This window comes from Populus euphratica, unplaced genomic scaffold (assembly GCF_000495115.2).
Source record: "Populus euphratica unplaced genomic scaffold, PopEup_1.0 scaffold350.1, whole genome shotgun sequence".
NCBI classification, from domain to species: Eukaryota; Viridiplantae; Streptophyta; class Magnoliopsida; order Malpighiales; family Salicaceae; genus Populus; species Populus euphratica.
This window is the reverse complement of record NW_011500246.1, coordinates 18,464-33,519: the sequence shown is the minus strand read 5'-3', so window position 1 is coordinate 33,519 and position 15,056 is coordinate 18,464. Positions and strand designations below refer to the sequence as shown.

At 31.2% G+C, this 15,056-nt stretch overlaps 1 protein-coding gene and 1 long non-coding RNA gene across 4 annotated transcripts; one reads left to right on the top strand and one right to left on the bottom strand.

Moving 5' to 3' along the window:
• Positions 1 to 2,640: 2,640 nt before the first annotated feature.
• On the top strand, positions 2,641 to 9,835 carry LOC105112656 (histone H2A deubiquitinase (DUF3755)). 3 transcript variants are annotated; one of them, XM_011008432.1, is made up of 8 exons: positions 2,641 to 3,252; positions 3,363 to 3,462; positions 5,545 to 5,607; positions 6,744 to 6,858; positions 8,069 to 8,151; positions 8,879 to 8,940; positions 9,069 to 9,200; positions 9,309 to 9,391. In XM_011008432.1, the coding sequence occupies exons 1-8, from the start codon at positions 2,978 to 2,980 to the stop codon at positions 9,316 to 9,318; spliced, it is 840 nt and encodes a 279-aa protein (XP_011006734.1). In that variant the 5' UTR covers positions 2,641 to 2,977; the 3' UTR covers positions 9,319 to 9,391. The 3 variants fall into 3 exon arrangements, with proteins under 3 accessions (XP_011006734.1, XP_011006733.1, XP_011006735.1); XM_011008431.1 differs by having other exon boundaries at positions 9,069 to 9,365; XM_011008433.1 differs by lacking the exon at positions 9,069 to 9,200 and having other exon boundaries at positions 2,643 to 3,252; positions 9,372 to 9,835.
• Positions 9,836 to 9,971: 136 nt separating this feature from the next.
• On the bottom strand, positions 9,972 to 12,423 carry LOC105112655 (uncharacterized). Its single transcript, XR_839794.1, has 3 exons — positions 12,219 to 12,423; positions 12,056 to 12,139; positions 9,972 to 10,192 (listed from the first exon to the last, which is right to left on the bottom strand). It is a non-coding gene; the product is annotated as an uncharacterized LOC105112655 (long non-coding RNA).
• Positions 12,424 to 15,056: the final 2,633 nt, after the last annotated feature.

The window sequence follows — 15,056 nt, the reverse complement described above, 5'->3', positions numbered from 1 at the left end:
CACCCGTCTTATATATCTTAGTTTTAAATACTCTTCTCTCGATATGGGATATTACAATTCCTCCATCTTAAAAATGAGTCGTTCCTGGCTTTAATACCATATGCAAGGTCCGACCCGTTTCCCTTTGTAGAATACTGTCCGCTGTGGCTCAGTTCAACCCGATTTCCACACCTTATAGTTTTGTTTTTATTAGCCTACGAGTCGCAAAACGTGTCTTACAAGGTTAGATATCACCTGTCTTATATGCCCTGACTCTGAACATTTTTCTCTTGATGTGAGATGTTACAAGGTTGTTCTTAAATTTTTAAAGGGTTAACGTTAAAATCTAGGTGGAAGAAAGAAAAGAAGGGAAAAAAATGGTTTGTCATTGCCAAACTATTTTGGAACACACACCACCTCATTTAGTTTGGAGTGTTGAGACATTTCAAACACTATTTTAGCAGCTGAACGACTATTATGGGCCGCCTAAATAACACAGGGTTATCTACATAGTAGTGTGTGTCGCGCATATCCAAACAACTTTTTTAATTATATTTAATAAATGTAATTTACAATAATGTCTCAAAGCATCCTTGAAACTTACAATAAAATCAATATGAAATGACAAAAAAATAAATCATTTGAGTGAGAGTTCAATTGGTTTCATAAACCTCATAATAATTATATTATTCTAAAAAAAATAAAAATACAAATATGTTAGGTATCAGATTATTTTATTATAGGGTTAAATTAATATTTTTAGTGTACAAAATAAAGAAAAATTACTAATCTAACCTCATACAATTTGAAAAAGATAATTCTACTTAAAAAACCCCTTTATTATTTTTTTATATTGTATTTTTTTATGTTATATTTTTCACAATTATTATATTTTTTGTTAATTGATATTATTATTAACATTATTAAAAACTGACATAAATGTCATGTTACAACAACATGAAATCTTCATTGATATTCATTTGGTCCATAGTTTTTTTCTTTTAAAATTACTTTGGTTGTTGCATTTTATTTTTTCTTGAAGAATCTCTAATTTTTTTTTAACATCATGTTGCATAAAAAATATAATTTAGTTCCTATTTTTTTTATTATTTAAATCCCTATATGGAGTTGTAAATTAGTCGAAATTAGGCAAACAATTTAAATGGATTGATGCAAAAAGCAAAAATTAAGTGAATTTAAATTGATATACTCATTTAAAAAATATTTTTTTTTATGTAATATTTCATATGTATAACAAGAGATTTTTATTTCTTTAATTATTTTCCTGATTTAAACTAAAAAAATTAGACAAAAAATAAAAAAAAGAAGAAGAAAAAGGATTCATAATAATTATATGATATTATAGGAATGAATTGAATTCAAAATAACAAATTAATCCCTAACCTTCTTCATACATTTTATTTGATTAAATTAATTATTTTTTTTACAATTATGATCGATAAATTTCTTATTTTATTGAATTTTTGTTTCCTATAATATCATATATCTATTCTTGAGACTTTCACAAAGCTTATAATTTGACATATAGAAACTTAATTGAAAAAAATTCAAGATTAAATTATATTTATTGTAAAATATAACAACAAAAATAATTTCAATTAAAAAATTTTTTATTAGAAAAATATCATATAAGGATTGAAATAAATTTAAAAAATACAAGGTTGATAAATAGAGAAACTTTTAAATAAAAAAGAAAAATAAGAGGAATGTATGAGATCATTAACTTGATATTAAAAAGAAATTATCATCTCTTACTAATTCAATAATATTTTTTTTTGTATTTGAGGTTGTGGTTCAACAGGTCAAAAAACTTACTTATTCATTTTCTTTTTATGTATGTCTATTATTTTCATGGTATCTTACTTATTTATGAGACTTATAAAATATTTTATACATTTAAAGATTAATCATGATGTGTGAAAGCTGACACGAATATTCTATATATATATATGTGTGTGTACCCATATGTGTACCTTTCCTAGTTATTCTAAAAAAAAATCTAAGCCACATATCATATATCATATAAACTTGTTCCTTTTTTTTTTTTTTATGTATGTTTGTTATTTTTATAGTTTCTTATTTGTTTACGAGACTTATAAAATATTTAACAAATTTAAAAATTAATTATAATATGCGAAAACTAACACGAACATTATATATATATATATATATATATGCGTGCGTGCGCCTTTCCTAATTATTCTAAAAAAAAATCTAAGCCATGTGTTATATAAACTTATTTTTTTTTAATGTATGTCTGTTATTTTTATTATATCTAATTTATTTATGTAACTTATAAAATATTTAGTAAATCTAAAAATTAATAATAATATGTGAAAACCATTTTATATTATATATATATACACGCGCGCGCGCGTACCTGTGTGTGCCTTTTCCAGTTATTCTAAAGAAAAATCTAAGCCACGCAAGAAAGTCTAGGAGATGTCCTGGAAAGAAGGGAAAGCGGCGGGAGGGGAAATTAAAAAAGAAAAAGGTCAAAAAAATAATTCATTTTAGTTTTTTTTTTTTTTATCAAGATTTAAATTTAGTATTAACAAAATAAAATATAATTTTTAAAACGAGAAAGACGAAGCATTACGGCACTTCAAAATAAATTTTTATTTATCCTTATCATCATCATCATTATCCAGCTATAAAATGAAAAAAAGAAAGCAAAAGCAGCAGCAACTGCTCTGCTCAAAGCGTTGAATGCCCAAAACCCAGAGAGATTCCATTTTCTAACAATCAAATAATCCCCCAATAATAATAACAATAATAATAATAATCAGCACCACTATTCCATTCCTTTGGTCTACAACCACCTGCATGCTGATTCATAGCCAATTGTCTTTGTAGAGAGACTGCGTGTCATCCTGTGTGCAAATGGCATAGAAATAGAGATAGAGACAGGGACACAGAGAGAGAAGCAGAGGCAGTGGTTTTTGTGTTATCAGTTTGTTTCTTCGATTGGTTGTTAATGGTGATGGCTGTTAGTGCAAATAATAATAATAATGATAGTAACAATAACAACAGCAGTAATCAGGAAGCCACGGCGTCTCAGAAACCTCCGTCAACGGCGAATGGCGTTCCTGTGAATTCGACCAACAACGGGGCTAGTCTTAGCAATTCTAACAACCTTTCAAACGGAGACACCGTAAATTCCAAAACGCTGTCGTCTTTGAGGCACGATCCTGGTATTACCGTCGAATGGAGTCCCGATGAACAGTCCATTCTGGACGATTTGCTCTCCAAGTAAGCTTTCTTTCTATATATTTTTTTTGTTTTTATTATTTATTTTAAATTTAATTATTAGTTTAAATGAGAGTGGTGATATAATTTTTTATTTTTTATTTTTTTTGCAGGTATGCATCAGAATCAAACTTAGTCCGGTATGCTAAGATTGCGATGAAGTTAAAGGACAAAACGGTTCGAGATGTGGCGCTGCGTTGCAGGTGGATGACCGTAAGTGCCATTGTGTGGTTTCGAATGGTTGATTATTTCCAACTTAAATGTAGATGTTTAGAACTGATTTGACATTTAAAGGTTGATTATATGAACAATCTAATGCTGACGTCCTGTTTTCGAGTCAAAAAATCTGCCCACCATATTAATTTAGAGATGCTGGCTAAACCAGATCCCTGCTTTAAACATAATAATAGTCTTTGATTGGTAAAGTAATCGTGTTGGACTAACAGTTACGTTGGCAGTAATATCAAGACAATGAATGTCAATGGCTTGGCTCAGAAAGGCATATTACCTGTACCAATCAATTTGCGAGGAGCTTAACATTTAAGGGTTTGGATTTACCATGGGTGGCTTAAAAAACTACCAGTTTAATATATCAAATGATTACATGCAAACTCCCGTCAACAAATTGGACCTGGAAAAACCCCATCTAGTTAGTTTCACCTCCAATGGGAAATGATTAGTTTTGTATTGATGAAGAGAAAATGAGTGAAGTTGTGACAGGTTCTGGTAAACCAGCAAGAGAGGTTTCTTGTTGTTTATTATATTTTATTTTATATCTTTAATACAATGATTTAAGTTGGCAGGAGAAAAAGTATTGCATGCATTTGGGTATTTTGGGGAGTAAAATTGACCTTTGATGTTAGCTTCTACCTCTAGGATACCTGAGGTAGCTTTTGTAGTTTAGGGAAGATGGAGTTTTAATGAGTTTGCTATTTTTGCTGTGGTTAGGTCCGCTTAATAGGTTGAAAGATAACAAAATATCTGGCAAAAAGAAGGACGCATTCAATTAATTTGAAATTGTGCGTGCCTTTTTCTGGGATCTTGTTTGGATAGTATTCAATGATGAATAATTTGGTCTTATTGCAAAAAACTTACATGAATGTTGAGTCAGTAATAATAGAGAAACGATTTGAAGAGAACTCTTTGGGAATCTGGTGCCTGATGTTATTGGAAGTATTCTAGAAATGATGCAATATACTTAGATGCACTCTTGCCTTACTGGAGTGGGAGGGGTATTACAGAGGTAGGATCTCTTTATTTATGGGAGATTAAAGAGTTAAAACTATTTTAATTGGAAGATATCTACATGAGGTGATTTTTGGCTGCCCCCAAAGTTAATGGGTTCCATTTTTCAAATAGGTCGCAATCCAAGTGGAGTCTGTTTCTAGGATGGTGGGTCAAGTTAGTGGTTAACCCTCGAGGGCTCTTGAATACAACTAAACAAATGAATAAAAAGAAAAAAAAGAAAAAAAGAAGATGTAGTTAGAGGATAACCGCATCACTTATATGGTCTCAAGGGTTTTAGTGACTTGCACCTGTAGAAACTGTATATCTCACATAATAGTTATGGAACATTCAACATACTGCATTTTTCATTGTAATTTTCTATGATGTTACACATTGTGCAATTTCTTCTTCTTCTTCTTTTTTTCCAGTTTGATACTCAAAAACATATACCCCCCTCCATCCCATTTTGTTTGTCCACTATTGAATTTTTAACTATTTATCAAATTATCATTTATTGCATTGTCTGCTGTGCAAATTCTCAAAAACTTTGGAAAATATAGAAGTCCACATATTTTGAAATAGATCTGTAATTAATTAAATAATTTAGGTTAAGATTGGAAAATCGTATCTTTCCTTGTGCTGCTTTTGGAAAATGGACAAAACTTTCAGACATTCCTAAATAGAAACATGGTTTGACAAATAAAATTGTGGGATGGATTACCTGGAAAGCGTTTGAATCTTTCTATGACGGATTGATGTGTGAATGATGAGAAGCATGGGATCTCTGTGAGAGGTTTATTAAGGAAATTGTCATTCATGGTTGATATTTGTTTCATTGCATTGTCCCATGTTTGTTTTGTAACCTCTCTTGAAGGATGGCTTATCCCTTTTTTTATTCTTCTCTTTTCTTTTCTAAAGTTGTTTTTGCTTTAAAAAGGTGTATATATTTATAACTCTTTTTTTTAACATGATTGATGGCCAAAGTAGATTCATGCAAGCATAAAAAAATGCTACATTTAGTATGCCATGTGTATTAAGTAGTCTAACTGGCTATATTTGTATGTTCAGAAAAAGGAAAATGGGAAGAGAAGGAAGGAAGATCATTCGGCAAGGAAAAATAAGGATAGAAAGGTATGTACTAACCTTCAAATACAATTTTGTGTGGTTTTTAATTGACTAGCAACGCTGGCATTGGAATACAGCAAATATAAACGTACTGGCTAGAAAATTTGTGGACAGCATAACTGAAACACCGGAACAAACATTACATTTGTTTTCATGCATAGCAGCACATTTACATAAACAAACAATCACATTAAAGATTGATGAAGTTACATTTTTCATCAAGTTCAACAGAACTATATGGCAGCATAGTAACACAGTAGATTTTCTAGTCACGTGATTTGTTCTGTGTAGCAGATTCAGCCATTCGGTCACTCAAGAGCATGCAAGGATGGGATTAATTCCTTAACTTCTAATTCCACCAAAAGCCAAAGGAAATCTGCCTGATTATCTTAAGACCTGATTTGGGTGGGTCGAGAAAGAGCTCTTGAGTCAGTTTGTTGACATTTTTATACCATTCCTGGTAGTTAGAAAAGTTTGTTGGTAGGTCTACCTTGTCAGTCTAATGCAAATTGCGAGCTCCTTGGCTTGCTATGTTATTCTCTGCCACCAAGGATAAAATTGTCAAGACCATTACTAATAATATAGCAGGTGTTCAGGCTTATCGGTGAAGGGAGTACCTCTCTCTTTCTTTCATTCAACAAAAAAAGAATTACCCCTAGGTTGGAGCTACTATGATGATTCCTATAGAGACCAAAAGTTTAGTGGTACTTAAGTAGATAAATTTATATATCCACATCTTATATTGCACACATTTAGCCACAAGTATTTTGGAGCACCCGTCTGTTGAATGCCTGCATAAAACATCTACCTGGAGTTTTGATTGTTAGAAAAGTTTCAGCGTTTGGCATGGGTTTGAGATGGTCAATGGTCATCTATTTAACGTGTGCATGTGGAATTATAGTCATAAAAAGAGTCACGACTGCTTTATGATCTGCAATAGTGTATTCTATTGTTTCCTTGTCATGGGATGGTGATGGGACTGTTTGTTGTATTTTATATAAAGCTTCTGGTTGTCTTCCATCTTACCCCATCAACGTGATGAATGATTTTTACCAATTATTGTTTTATTAATTTTATTTATGTAGATTATTCTGTGTTTTTATTATTCAAAAGCCCATGTAACGTTGACATATGTTTCGCAGGAAAAGGCAACAGATTCTTCAACAAAGTCATCATCTCACCTGACAACTCGTCCCAATGGTCCTTCATATGCTCCAATGATCCCCATAGACAATGATGATGGGGTTTCTTACAAAGGTTGTTTTGGCTTTGGACAAATTAGGAACATAGAAAAGTACATGACACAAATACTATTCATATTCATGCATTATGCTCTTCCAAACTGATGGTGCTAGTTAGGATAGCTCATTATATTATTATCTAGTACAATTTTGCTGAGGACTACTAATTTTGGAATTTGATATTTCTCCATAATGACCAATTATAATCACAAAATCAATGAGATTTCATTATTGGAAATGCACACACTAATTTGGATGCGTTGAGATATTTTCGTGAAACTGTAAACTGCCTCTTTAGTTGTTCCAGTTATTAATGTTGAGTAAATTTTGGCAAAAATGTGGAATGTAGATGTACGTGGAACCTCAGTTGCTTTATTTGGCTGCTTTCTCATTTGGTTGTACCATTCACTCCTTATCCTCTTGGCTATTGGTGTAAAAGAAATTTAGCCTTCTGTTTTTTACTCTAATTAACATTGTTGTTGGTAGGAGTCGTCCACCAATTTCTATATGGTCCTCAAATTTCTGAAACTGCTATGTACAGAATCCAATCAGCTGAATGGTATTTTTCAAAATCAAGATTTTCTTTCTGCATACATATGATCTTGAATTCTCTGAAATGACAAGAGTTCAAGATAGTGAATGCCCTACCAATAGGAATTAGCAATTGGTTGGTCGTCAGTTTGTTAAAAAGCCTTCAAGCTAGAGCCAACATGCTTTGCAGGTTTCGCTAATACCACTAGCTACAGGGAATCATTTTCAGGATGGGGAAACAATGATTTCCTCAAACAATCATAATAAAAGAACACTGCTAGCATTGGTTTGAGGTAAGTGCATCCATTGTCCTAATGGTTCACATCCACTCATTTATGTCACAAGGTTGGAGGATTTAGGCAAGTTTACCCCCTCCCTTTGTTACATGCTTCCTGGGACATAAATTGCGACATAATGCAACCACAAAGCCTATGTTATCTTAGTGTAGTTGTAAAAGCATAAATAGGGTTTGATAATTACAGAATAAGACTTTGCTTTCCCAACCAATGCTAATCCTGTATGGTACAGAAATGCATAAGTCTTGATTATACTTCAATCCGAGTAGTGGTTGAATTTGCAGAGCTTAAAGACATGAGTGACGAGCATGCACTATTGAATTGTTATTAGCTGTGTTCTTTTCTCTATTTATGTTCATCACTTTTTTTTTTTCCTTACTGATAGTGTGTCATTTGCAGATATTGGCGGTTCAACAGGAGAACTTCTTGAGAAAAATGCTCAAATCTTGAGTCAAATTTCTTCAAATTTTTCATCTTTTCAGGTGATACATAGAAACTTGACACCAAATCAGTGCCAACCAGTCGTCATTGCATGAGATTCTTAGCTTTGTGTCTAGTTGTGTTCTCAACGACCATTGCTGTGATTTACTTTTGTTTTAGTACTTTTTTTCGCTTTTTATTCTTTTTTTTTACCACATGCTTGTGCAACATGAATTGCAGTGTAAAGGAGCATGAGATCAGTAGGGTGTTTGTTATTTGAAATTGTTTCAGTTCAAACTTTTCTGCATAGTGTTTGAACTTGAAGTAATAGTCTTTGTGGTCAACATCAAAGTGTTCCCTGGTGACTTGCTTCTGTGATGACATTGTTGAATTTTGAGAGAATCTAATTTCTATTTATGTTGAAAGTTGTCCATTTTCTACAGTTGAACATTCAGATCCTGTGAATGTTGCAGTGGATTGTTTTTTATTAGGCACATTTTGCTTCTTTGTAGTGCAATTGTGAAAATTGGGAGGGATAACTTGTCATCTATAGAGGTCATTGTGCATAAATGATTGTTGTTCTGTTGGATCAGAACCATGATAGCTGAGGTACCTAGTAGTAATTAAATAAATTGCTTTGTTACACAGTGTTATCACATTATAAGATAAATATTCACCTGTTGCAACATCTTATTTAAAATCAAAAGTGGATGATTAATGCCGGCATTCTTCATTTAATTGTTTCTTGATACATGATAATATCCAATCTTGATCCCTTTTTTTTGGCAGGTACATGATAATATCAATCTTTTAGGGAAAAGTCGGGAGAATATCCTTGCTCTCTTGAATGGGTATGCTCTTACCTCCTTAATTTATCATCTGACAGATTATTCTGCTATATGGCATAGCTTCATACCTTGTGCTTGCAATCATATCTTGACCATCTGGTATCTTCTAACAAGTGCACTTCATAATGCAGCATAGTGGTTGGTCAACCTATTTTGTTATCGTTTATCGCTGTTATTATTTCTTGGAACTTCCAAGGTAAAATTTCAAAGTATCTGGTGGTGGTTTTTATCACCGCAAAAGGCTTCGAGGTAGTTTTTAATGGTGAAATTTGTTAATTTGTATTGGGGGGGTATAGAGCCCTCACTTCTAGTTTCATAGGGGGGTGCGTGTGTGTGGACATGCAAGTAAGTTGGTCTCAATTCTACAATAAGATAGCATAGTGCTACTAGATTCTGAGCTTAATTCGTGCTTCTAATTTTAGCAAGTTGTGCAGCTTAAATGACATGCCAGAGACAATGAAGCAGATGCCCCCTCTTCCAGTGAAGATGAATGAAGAGCTTGCCAGCAACATCCTCCCCCCCCCATCATCCCATCAATGAAACCGTGATTCATGAGCTCGCTCTCTGGTTGCTGCCCTCTGAGTACGGATCTTTCGGTCTGATCTGAATGTATTAGTGACTTTCTGTAATTTAGGATGACTGTTTCGATTATGTTAGAGAAGCCCGTTCCCCCCCCAACAGACAAACGAATGGCTAGCTGCGTAGGGGGATTCTGACAGTACAAATGATTGAAAAACCAGTTTCTTCGCAGGTTCATTTTCGGGGGATGACAGTAAGGAACTTAAATCTTTTTTCTCCCAGAAAATGTAATTTTAGCTATCGCAGATACAGCAGCTTATTTATGAAGAAGCTCAATTATGTTTCTGACACCATTTATAAGAAGAAAGGTTTGGATCAAGGGCTTTTTCCGAATCCGGAACTGCTCTTGCCATTGGCTTCCTCCGTGGCACGTTGCATAGAGCTCTCCGTTTCTCTTGTTCGCTACAGCCATTTTTACTCCACAACCGTAAATCTCTCAACCGCGACTGCTTTGTGTCCGTGCTTTGATAATTCCTTTATTAAAGAACATTACAGCTACATAAAATTGCATAAAAGTTGGGAATCAAAGTATAATATCTCGAAGTTGAACCTCCTGCAAGAAGTCCAAGCCATCAACAGAAGGTCTCACTCTTGAAAGCAAGGAATGACAACAGAAAACTCAAAGCAATTAAAAGGTCTCTAATCCACGAGATCATGGCAAAATCTAACTGTCAACCTGCCATGGATAAAAAGTGGAATGCAATCAATAAACAACTCTAATCAAAAGAGAAGTGCAAATAACATATAATAATGAAAAAAGTGTATAAATACGTTCACTTTTATGAAACAAAAGCCAACAAGTCTATGATATACCTTTTCAGGATCAATAAGTACATTTCTCAAGTTTTTCTTAAAAATATGATTATCATTCTTTTTTACTTTTATAATGATAATAACATTTGATTTTTTTTTAAATACAATAATAAAAATCTAAAAAAATGATTAAAATCACAAACATGTTGACTGTGCTTAAAAGTTTTTTTTTTTTGAAGAAAAACTTTTGATCCGGCCGCAACAGAGTGCGAACACCTGACTAGTAATAAACTACTTTATATGTGAGCAAAATTAAATATCTGAAAAAAATCATTATAAAAGTTTTTTTAAGCAAACTAAAAAAAGAAGAAGAAATAAGAACCATTTGAATGTTAATTTTTTTAGATACATGTGGAGGGTAATATAGGCATTATAATTAAATAGGAACTTTCTTGGTAGATAAATTATAGAAATGAATAAACATGTGTCATAGAATTTAATAGTCATTTATTTTTGTAAATGCATTTATTAGTACTTTTTCCTACAATAAAATAGAAAGAGCAACCTTAGCCAATCAACTATAAATTCTTCTTCCCCTTTAAGATATTGCAGGTGAAAATACGGATATGGAAAAGTAGGGAAACACAAAGCAATAACATGAACTTAGGGATTTTTTTTATTGCTAAATGATGCTCATATCGACAGAGTAATGTCAAGGATAAACAACACAAAGCATTACATGATAAGGTATATGCATTGTAAAATCAATAACACATTGTTAGCATTGACAAAGTAGAAGGTCTAGACTGCGACCATTTCCGATACTTAGGTCTATCATTGAAAAGAAGGGAACACTGAGGAACATGTTACCCATAGAACCAAAGGCAGAGTGGTTGAAATGGGGAAGCAAAATTAGACTGTTATACAATAAAAACTCTACAGTAGGCTGGTAAATATTACGTAAGTGTGGTTAGGCAAACCATGCTTCACGGTAGTGAGTGTTGTGCAGTGGAAACAGGGATAAGCATAGAGTGTATCATAGGTAGGAAGGTTAAAATGGAAGTTTGTTAACAGAAGTAATGACTAGATAAGAAACAAGACCGCCCATGAGAAGCTGGAGGGGGCTCCTGCCGAGAACAACCTCAAATTTGAGTTTTTAAAGATGGTTTGGATACATACAACATTGACTATGGATACGAGGCGGAGAAAGAGATCATCAAGATTTGATTCACTTTCTTTTTCAGGTTGAGGGTTGACTGAAAATGATATGGGCTAAGGCCATAAAGAATGATCTATCTAGCATTGCAATATCTCATAGAAAATCTAGCTCGCAACTGAACCACTGAACTGAATGGAGATTCTAGACAGCATAAAACAGTTCAGATTAATCAAATTTCTTCCATCGACGTCAAAATCATCATCATCATCCTTTCTACTTGCTATCAGTAACGGTAGGAATATTGTTTATGCTCTTAAATTAAACCCAAACCTGATCCATGAGGTGGGCTTCCACTGTATTTCTCAAAGCTCTTAACTACTCAAGATAATTGCATTATTGATGCTTATATCATGCTACAAATAACCAGTGTTTTAGCATATTTGTAATCCCAAATTCCTACTATTAGTTATATAATTAACACATTTTTCACTTCATCATACTTCACAATAATACACAGAGAAAGCCCATCAATTTGCTCTTTACAAGAGCGTAATAATTATTCAGTTTGTCAAAAAATCCATTTGACAAATTAATTAAGAGAAAACTAAGATAGAAGCATAAACAAACCTGGGTAGTCTGATTAGAGTTCTGAGGTGAAAAAGACTCCAGATTCAGGACTCTAGCTTCAAGGTCCTCAAATTGCTGGTTCATCTGTTTAACAAATAAATAAATAAATATGGAGAAAACCAATTATGATAAAAAGGAAAGGAAAGGGAGGAAGGCATTATACATGATCAGAAAGGGCATATCTTTGATTGAGAAGGTCTCTCCAAGCGAATTGTGAAATTGCAGCTGCTGATACCGAAAATCCCACTGTGAACCATGCCAACCTCGTCCTTACCATTTTCTCGTTTCTTTCTCTTCTCTTCTCTTCGGCTACTATTTTTTAGCAAATTCAACCTGAAATTATAAGGATTTTATTTTATTTGCACCTTGGATTTTATTTCTACAGAGCGACAACATTCCACCTTGGATTCTAGGGTTGGTCAAAGAGGTGTGATTTTTTTTTTTTAACCTGCATGAGTTGCAAATGTATTTTTATTTATAAGTAAATTTTTGATTATATAATTTTTAGTTTATCTCTAACTCAGCAGGAAGAAAGTCCAAATGAAAAAAATATAAATTTTATTTTTATTTTTAATTTTAACCATTTCAATTAGCAAGTTGGTAGACCAACTAAAACGATTATTATTCTTTTGAAAAATTATTTTTATATATTTTTATAAAAAATTAAAAGAAAATGAAATAATATAAATTGTTGGCTAACATTTTTGTTTTGTATTCATTCGCTAACATTTTTTTTTATCTTTTTTTTTTTTTAAAAACTTCCCAATTCATTTTTATTTTTAATTTTAACCATTTCAATAAGTAAGTTACTAGGCCAACTAAAATGGTTATTATTGTTTTGAAAAATTATTTTTATATTTTTTTTATAAGAAGTTAAAAGAAAATGAAATAACATGCGTTGTGGGCTAACTTTTTTGTTTTGTATTCATTCACTAACATCTTCTTTTATCTTTAAAAAAAAAAAACTTTCAAATTTCAAAGTCTTGCCTTGATTTAGAAAAACAAGAATAAGTTATTTTTGATTAATTAATAATATTAGATGTTTTTTCATTTATATTGTTGTCTTTGACAAAATTAAGAGGAAGTAATGATGGTAATTGGTATTGATAAAAACATAGAGTGATATATTTTAAATTTATTTTTGATTGTCTGTTTTAATTTGAGGTCAATTATGTTTTGTTTTGTTGAAAATACAACTAAATTATTACAATGATTGTATGATTAAATTAATGTCACAATAAGTAAGAGGCAATGCTTATTATTAATTCACATATATGAAAACTAAAAAATTGCTAAACATTGAATGTGAGCTTCTTTTATACCCTCTTATGAGGTTTTGATTTGAGTTTTTTTTTTTTTTAATGTAGAGGGATTCAAATTTTTCAAATTTATGAGGTTTTGATTTGAGTTTTTTTTTTTTAATGTAGAAGAATTCAAATTTTTCAAGTTTTTTTACTAATTTTTTTTATGAGTGAGTCAGAAAATATTCTCTTTTAACCAAGTGATTCTAACCAATTAATTAATGATTTAACATATTCAAATTTAAATGTTTATATAATAAAAAATCATAAAAAAATAAAAACTTCTCACTAGAAAAAGATTGTTTACTTGTGTCTGCATGGTTTCACTAGAAAAAGATTGTTTACTTGTGTCTACATGGTTAAATACAAGTAAAGATCTAATTATAGGAGTTGAACAACAAATAAAACAATTTTGGGCTCGAGTATATGCTTACTTTGTAAAGAATGGAGGAAACTTGAATAATCATTTTCAAATACTCATCTCAAGTAGATGACAAGAAATAAATAAAATAAATAGAAAAGTCAGTAAATTTGTTACTCAAATTGAAAATCACTAGAAAAGTGTTGAATTTGTTACTCAAATTGAAAATCACCAGAAAAATGGAATAACTGAAGAATCAAAGATAATTTTAATATTCATTTTCATGTTTAATTATTGAACACATATTTTAACACTTTTGAATTTTTCTAATTTTTTTACCAGATTAATGATGTTCAACAAATGTATACTTTTTGCGTTGACAAAAGATTTCAACTAGAATATTGTTGGGTTATCTTAAAAAAAAAACCTAAATGACAATTTAAGCATGCAAGTCAACATCAAAGATCAACACAAGAAACAAAAAAGTCATGTCAATACAAATCCAGCTTCATCAGCTTTGTTTACCCCTGATTTTGTACCAATTGGTTAGAAGGCTGTAAAGAAACTACTTAAATGTAGATGAGAAAAAGATAAAGTTGGGGAGATAACTGTAACAAATCTCTTACAACAATTCAGGGATACTTAAGTTGAAATTGAGGATAGAATAAACAAGACAATAAAATTATATTAGAGTAAGAAGCTATGATGATTCAACAAAATCAAGAGAAACAAGAATTGAACATGATTGAAAAAGAAAAACAAATTATAAAAATGAATATTTCTAATTTAGATCCAATTTCTATAGCGTATCTTTAAAATAGAAAGTTGGAAATTATGCAAAAGAGGGGTTTTAATTTTTAATTAACTTGATTGATTTATTGTTTAATGTAATGTATTTTTAATTAAATATATAAAAATTTCTAAGTTATTTTAAATATATTGTTATAAACTTGATATCAATTCATAATACTTTTTTCAAGTTCTTTTAACACTTAACAATAATAAGTAGGATTAATTAATTTAAAAGATAACAATCAAATAAATAAATAAAAATTAAATAATTGAAAATTATAATAACATAAGAAGCTTAAATCTAATGATTATACTCATTGCTATATTGTTTCCATAAATATTCAATCAAATTTTAATGGAGTTGAGAGCTAATTGCTCTATCCCTGATTCGATTATAAATTTGAAGAAAATCATATAGTAGTAGTATTTTACCATGTGATACTGATATAAAAGAATTAACTTCATGTTCATGGTCAAATCCAAGGTTCAATACTCCTTCATCCTTAATAATTATTATGCAAGCTTTTATAATATTTACAAGCGTTTT